This window comes from Toxorhynchites rutilus, chromosome 3 (genome assembly GCF_029784135.1).
Source record: "Toxorhynchites rutilus septentrionalis strain SRP chromosome 3, ASM2978413v1, whole genome shotgun sequence".
Lineage (NCBI taxonomy): Eukaryota > Metazoa > Arthropoda > Insecta > Diptera > Culicidae > Toxorhynchites > Toxorhynchites rutilus.
The window spans coordinates 188,112,270-188,119,847 of record NC_073746.1 but is presented as its reverse complement, the minus strand read 5'-3'; the positions used below and the strand labels follow the sequence as shown (position 1 = coordinate 188,119,847).

General features: G+C 35.8%; 1 protein-coding gene across 3 annotated transcripts; it reads left to right on the top strand.

The window, feature by feature from the left end:
- The first annotated feature begins 1,106 nt into the window (after window positions 1-1,106).
- Window positions 1,107-2,399, top strand: LOC129776599 (YY1-associated factor 2). 3 transcript variants are annotated; one of them, XR_008743124.1, is made up of 3 exons: window positions 1,113-1,166; window positions 1,236-1,417; window positions 1,663-1,821. XR_008743124.1 is itself a non-coding variant. In XM_055782333.1 (2 exons), the coding sequence occupies exons 1-2, from the start codon at window positions 1,270-1,272 to the stop codon at window positions 1,986-1,988; spliced, it is 459 nt and encodes a 152-aa protein (XP_055638308.1). In that variant the 5' UTR covers window positions 1,107-1,269; the 3' UTR covers window positions 1,989-2,399. The 3 variants fall into 3 exon arrangements, 2 of the variants coding, with proteins under 2 accessions (XP_055638308.1, XP_055638307.1); XM_055782333.1 differs by having other exon boundaries at window positions 1,107-1,417; window positions 1,678-2,399; XM_055782332.1 differs by having other exon boundaries at window positions 1,107-1,417; window positions 1,663-2,399.
- Window positions 2,400-7,578: the final 5,179 nt, after the last annotated feature.

The window sequence follows — 7,578 nt, the reverse complement described above, 5'->3', positions numbered from 1 at the left end:
CAAATTATTTGGAAAATCGTCCAAATATTCCGGTCATTTCATCAGATTATCAACATCCCACATGTACTCTGCAGATAAATAAGTTTCAGCAGTTCGCCATGTCAAATTTACTCTCACGTAGGCCTAGACCTAGAAGAGTTTAATTTATACTCAATTATGACGTAGCTGAGAAATCATGGAACAATATTCTACACAACCATTTTATGGATAAATATGGAGTACTCAAAATGGGCGGAAAGTTTAAACATTCTTGAAAATGCAAAACAGACTTGATTTATTTTTGAAAGCAGATCTCTGAATGTACTTTAAAAAATCGTTTAATGTGTCCACGTGGACATTATCCGTGGACACGCGTGGAAACACATAAAGAATTTCAACATTCTTTGTTTTTGGGTGTCTCCATTCTGGCGGATTTTTTGGTCCTTTATTTCTAATCAGAATGAATTTAAAACACCCGGATCATGCCCATTTTTTTCAGAATATTCATTTCAGGAAAGAAGTTCAACCGTATGAAGAAATATGGTTGTTTGACCGGGCAAAATTATCAGGTAACTCAGTCTTCTTAATAATGAATACAGAGTACTCAGGATGGGCGGAAAGCTCAAAAATTTTGGTAAACGCGGAGAAGAACGTAAATTTGTTTACTAAAAAAAATGCTAACGTGAACACTATCTAGACTCCCTAAAGTTGTCACGTGATATGTGGACAGCCCCTAAAATAAAATTGTAATTATGTTTAGAACATCTCAATAATAAAGAAATTTCAGTTCTTGTCAGAATGTCAGTTGGGCCATTAAGATTTTGAACGCTAGAGTTATTTTTTGATAAAATGTAGTTCGTTATTCGATTATTTATTTTTCTTATTTTTATTCGATTATTTTTACATTTTATAACAACTTTTACACGTTCCTATGTAGTGGATAATTATAAGAAAAGTAACATAACATGCTTAAAATCTTCCCACCTTCTATTTCCCATACACTGTACCGTTGTGAGGAATGTACCAAATATGTTAAATCAAACACATACTATTTCAATTTAGTCTGTAAAGCTCATTAAGCTACCCTCAAGCATCAAAAATAAAGAGCACAAATGTGAGCTTTCTGGCTGATCATTCAGAGATAAAGGAGGAGTGAAAATGACATTTGTTGCAGCCATCACCGAATAGTAGTGAAAATTCGAATCGTATTGCTCGCATTACTGCTAAAAATGTATCGTTTTGTGTATTCTATTTAGATGCGAAGTGGTTATTCGTATAATTGAATGGTTTATGTACGCAATGGAAAAAAATAAATCTCCCATACGCCGCGCAAAACGTCAATCAAAAGTTGTGGAGGAGAATTTTTGGGATTGCAGTGTATGTACATATAGAAACACGGCGGAAGCATTCAAGTGCTTAATGTGCGACGTACGGAAAGGTAGATGGTATTCCTTCTTTATTATGAATGATTAGAATATCAGTTTCGGAACCTTAAGCTTCTATTTTGTTGAATTCGTTGCTATCGAGTTTTTTCGTTCAGGATAAAATAAACAAATGTTTTTGTAAGGCCTTGAAAGTACGTGTAATGAAACTGATATTCCATTCCATTCATACTCTACCCGAATTATATGTATTTATTTTCGAATTGCCATATAAAAGAGAATGCATTCTAATTAATTTCAGTTTACTCGGTTCCAGGCACATCGACCCGCAAGCCTCGCCTTAACTCGGCGCTTGTGGCACAACAGGCAGCGACACAGGCCTTCCCGGGCGCTTCAGGTACTCCATCACAAAACTCGAAATCTCCAGGCAGTAAAACATCACGTAATAAAAACAAACGATCCAAATATCCTGCCCGATTGAAAAACATCGACCGGTCTAGTGGACAGACGCGAGAAGTTACGGTAAATTCGGTCACGGTAGTTATAACTGAGTATAAACCGAAGTCATCGGTAAGCAGGCATGATTCAAGTGAAAGCTTTAGTGAAAGTAACGACTCTAGAAGTTAGATCAATTGCCGGAGGATAGATTCTTTATATGACGGAGTTAATTTATTACTGAGAATCACATTTCGACTGAATTTGTAAGGCATTGACCTTTTTTTCTTTATGTTAGAAGATGTGAATAATAGTTTCTAACTGCTCAATGTTCTGTTGTTTAATTTATTTTGCTTTTGGATATAGTATCTGTATTTTATTGTATTTTAAAGCAGTTAACGACAAGGTTTCGTTATTTACTTATTCTAGTAATTTGGCAACCATCAAATATTATGTAACAATTTACAAACGTTGATATTAATTCTACCAATTATAAAGAAAGCATACAATTACTATATTACGCAAAGTGTACTGATAAATGTAAATTTTCTTTAAGGAATAGTGATGTCTAATATAATTTTCTGAATCGCATCATTTCAATTATATCGTTTGTTTCATGTTAAAATGGTTAATTCTATTTTTGTCTGAAGATTGTACTGCGATGACTTCTTAGCCTAAGATTGCGATAAATTTATCGCAAATTTTACAGCAAATACAAAAAAACTGCCACAAACTTCTGCGACATCCCACAAGTATTCCGAGATGAGTTCAGTGTGTCCTTTTTATGAACATTTCAACATAAACTGTCCAATTTTGTGCAAAAACAGTCCATCGTATCAAAATAGACTTCCATTTGTGGTTTGAAGATAATTTTTGAAACGAACCTATCGAAAAAAACAATGCGATGTATTTATTACACATGATCTTCGGAGCATAGATATTCACAGAATCTACCGATTCCCGAATCCCGAAGAAAAACCCAGATTTGGATCACAAAGTCTGAAATAGCTATCATAAAATGTGTGGATTTAGAATAGAACGGAAAAATTAGTTGGAATAAATAATTGAACAAACTAGCCATGGAAACGAAATAAATTTCAAATGTGAAAAGAAAGGAAAAATAGTGTATATTTTTTTAATTCCGGGATAGTCAAACATTGAATTACCCTCATACTCGTCAAATCAAATCAAGAGTTTCTATAAAATATATGTATGTAGAAAACAGATAGTATTGTATATTTCATATTTACCACGTTCGTCGCCCAACGCGACGCTTTTGAGTTTCTTGCAGAGCCCAAATACAGTATTAATAAAGTCAGAACGTATTTTTATATAATTGGATACTAGCCTTGCAAAGGCAAATAAATCAAGGCGCTTCGAAGTATACTACCAGGTTGGTCAATCTTGAAACCATAATATGTTTTGTTTTTAAACAAAAGTATTAGCGCTGAATATCACATAACTCATTGAGAGAATGCAGAATTTCGAACGATTGAGTTTATCTTCTCTCTTTCATGCTTTAGGTGAAAGCTTTCTTTCGTACTGTTACTGTTATGTTTCCCCTATCCAAACAGCCCTTAGTGACCAAACGGCCGCACCTTGTACCATTGATCCGTCTTGAAATAAACAATAATCATGATGTGTGGAATTCATAATATGATGTTATATGTTCTCAATTATGATCTAATATGATTTACTGTTGAATCCTTGTTATGGGCGATTTCAACCTACCTTCACTCAAATGATATATGAATGATGCTGGATTCATCTATCCCCAATCCAGTCGCTCAAACATCGGGCCCTTGACGGCTGCTCTTCTGGATAGCTACAGTACAGCAGGTCTGAGACAACTAAATAGCGGCCCCAACGTAAATCATAGACTGCTCGACCTATGTTTCTTCAGTCGGGAGCTAATTTCCAATTGCTCGATTTATGAGGCACCTGAGCCACTAGTGAAACGATGCGCACACCACCCAACTCCACAAGTAAAATTGAGCCAGGCTTTTCCTTTCCGGAACACTACTGTAAGCTTCTCTTACGACTTTTGAAAGTGGACTTCGCTAGAATGATCGCTTTTTTCGAAACTAGAAAATGGAATGATGAAATGCGGGATTGTGGCGTGAATGCTTCGTCAAATATATTCACAAACATTGATGGTTACGCAATCGACCAGTTCGTTCCAAAGAAAATTCCTTTTTCACCAATTTATCCTCCATGGTCCAACCATTATTTGAAGCGCCTAAAATCCTCTAAACGGACTGCTTTGAATTTTTTTTGCAAACGCGAACTGAAGAATCGAGGAAACATTACACACGAATAATAGTATAAGGAACCTAACAAGCATCCCTATCGCAACCATCAGTATCGCCTTCAAGATAAGCTCAAAACTAATCCCAAAAGCTTCTGGAATCACGTGAAATATCAACGTAAGAAATCTGGGCTGCCTTCTACGATGTTCAGCGGAGATCGGGAAATGTCTACCGTTAATGGAATCACCGATCTTTTCATGGTACATTTCCGCAGTGTTTTCGTTAACGAAGTGGTTTTTGATGAACTCCTCTCAAATGCTGTAAGAGAAGTTCCAATGCGCCTAGACGTCCGTTAAGCTGGTCTTCGCTTGAAAAACTCTACCTGCATTAGTCCAGATGGTATCCTTGCCTTGGTGATCAAAAACTGCATTGACGACGGATTCACATATTTTCCCTGTTTTTAAGAAAGGCGACAAGCATTATGTTACCAACTATCGGGGCATCGGGGTCCTGTGTGCTGTGTCTAAACTTTTCGAGTTGACCGTCCTGGACTATATTAAACACAATTGTTCCAGTTATACCGCAGCGGAACAACATGAATTCATGCGAAAGAGATCAACCTCAACGAATCTCTTGCAATATACATCGGGCCCTATTATAGAAATCGAGGCGATAAGAATTTTGCTCGTTAGCTCTATTTCACTATTATAGAAATCGAGCAATTCGATAGCAACGAGCAAGTGATAGCTTTCGATGCAAGTGTCAGAAATTTTCGAGTTGTTTGGTTCACTTGTTGCATATCTTCAGAGAATTATTTTGTTTTGGTTTGCGTATTTGATATTTTCCTTTGGGAAACATTTCAGAAACGCTTAAATATATGCAATTTTCAACACATGTTCGTTTGTTTTGATCAGTATTTGTTTTACGGTGCTGCCAGAATAGTCTATACAAGGTAAGTGTTCAATCCAGCATTATTTATATTAATCATGTTATAATTTAGAATGCAAAACTTACTTCCAGAGCAAATTTCAGTGGCTGAAAATGAATGGACAGACAAATCACCAATCGTTGAACCAATGAAAGCGAATGTAAACATTGCTAGAGGTATTTGTGGAGGCAGTTCAAATAGAATCTTGGTTAAGGAAAAGTGGAAGGAATTCATTGAGGAGCCTCATGCACTAAGACCATCAATGTGTCTTGGTTCAGAATAGCAGAAAGTAAGTGTTTCTTCTACGATCCATATAACTTCCTAAGTAAATTTTATCATATTCTTTGAATTACTATCAACCGAATTTCCTACCTAAAAATTGCTTATTCCTGCTTGCGTACATTAGTACGTGTTACTTTTGTCAGCAATTTTCTTTTTTATTGCTATACTATACCGAACTTTCTATACCATATGCTAAAGCTGAAATGTCTTGCAAAACAATAATGGTTTTTTAAATTACAGATTTGGATTGACATGAGGTGAAAGGTAAATAAAACACTAGCACACAACAAGCGAGAATTTAGGGTCACGGGTGGTGGCCCAATACAATAAAGCTATTGACGCCGCTACAACAAGAAATCGACGCTAAAAAAGAATCACATGCAAAAAAAAATATTTTGTCAAGAAAAGTGGAATTCATGCGTGACTCCTTACGGAATTCCATAGATTGCAGTTGTGAAAATACATGAAAAAGTACATTTTCTAATAGTTATATTTTTTTGTAAAGCAAATTGTTCCATGGTGTCGTTTTTAATACACATCCATGAATGCATTAGGCACATTAAGCTTCATTCGTTGAGGGAATACCAGTTTTCTCCAAAACATAACCAATATTAACACTTCTGAAAATATATATATTTATAATTTTCGTAGCAGATGTCTCAAAAAAAGATTTGGCATCCTTTCTATAGTGCTTTGTGAAACATTTCAAACTCGTTTCAAAATATTTCAGCATGGCCACTGACATTCGAGCAGAGTAACGAATCGAGCCGTTTTCCTCGATTTCTATGGGCCCTATTATAGAAATCGAATCAAGGATTCGATACAATCACTATCACTAACACACCGAGTAAAATCTGGAATTATAGAAATCGAGGAAAACTGCTCGATTCGTTAGCAAGCTCGAATGTCAGCGGTTGTGATGAAATATTTTGAAACAAGCTTGAAATGTTTCATGAAGCACTATAAAAAGGACGCCAAATCTTTTTTTGAGGCATCTGCTATGAAAATGTATTTCCAAAAGTGTTAATATGGTTATGTTTTGGAATAAATTGATATTCCCTCAAAGAATAAAGCTTAATAGGCGTAAGGCACGCATGCATGTGTAATAAAAACGACAGCGTGGAACAATTTGCTGTACAAAATATATAATTATTAGAAAATCTATGGAATTCCGTGAAGAGTCATGCATGAATTTCACTTTTCTTTTAGCAAAACAATTTTTGTTATTCATGTAATGCAACATGTAATCCTCTTTTAGCGTCGATTTCTTGTTGTAGCGGCGTCGATAGCTTTATTGTATTGGGGCCATCACCTGTTGCTCTAAATTCTCGCTTGTTGTGTGCTTCTTCACCTCTATGTCAATCCAAATCTGTAATTTGAATAAAATCATTATTGTTTTGCAGGATGGCTTTAGCATATGGTATAGAGCATTATACCATTATACCTATATATTATACCATTATACCACCATTAGTTTGATCTATTGTAGTGAAAGTGGTATAGTTTGGCATAGTATAGCAATAAAAAAGAAAATTGCTGCCAAAAATAACGTACTAATGTATGCTAGTAGAAGTAAGCAATTTTTAGGTAGGAAATTCGGTTGAAAGAAATTCAAAGAGTATGATAAAATTTACTTATGAAAGTTATGTGTATCGTAAAAAAAATACTTACATTCTGCCATTCTGAACCTAGATGCATTGGTGGTCTCAGTGCATTAAGTTCCTCTCTGGATTCCTCCAACTTTTCCTACACCGGGATTATATTAGAACTGCCTCCACAAAGATCTCGAGCAATGTCTACGTTCGCTTCTATTGTTTCAAGGAGCCGTTCAAACTGGTGGTGATATGGTTTTATTTTCTTCCACCACTCATTTTCAGCCACTGAAATATGCGCTGGAAGTAAATTCTGCATTGTAAGTTATAACATGATTAATGTAAATAATGCTGGATTGAACACTTACCTTGTATAGACTAAAGGGTGTGTCACATCAAATTGCATCACGGAAAAAACGCTGTAGAAATTTAATTTTTAGGAATTATATCTTCAGCTTTCGCTTATAATCAGATAAGAGTGTATAGATCACGTTGGCCATGCTTCATTGTCAATTTTTCGTAAATTTGGAAAAATGTCGTCGAACGAAAAAGAGCGTCGTGAATTAATCCTGCGCACTCATTTCGAGAATCCGGAGTTGTCACATCGGGACATCGGTAAGATGCTGGGAATCGTCCAATCCACGGTCAGCAGAGTACTAAAACGATACTTCGAGAACCTAACCATCGACCGGAAGGTGAAGAACGGCAAAAATGGATGCTCCGCCAGTGAA

What these genes read in the sequence shown, in the direction of transcription:
- LOC129776599 (XM_055782332.1), top strand. Translation starts at nt 1,270, where the DNA reads ATGTACGCAATGGAAAAAAATAAATCTCCCATACGCCGCGCAAAACGT. An exon ending in AATGTGCGACGTACGGAAAG is followed by an intron (nt 1,418 to 1,662) that starts GTAGATGGTATT and finishes AATTAATTTCAG; the next exon opens with TTTACTCGGTTCCAGGCACA.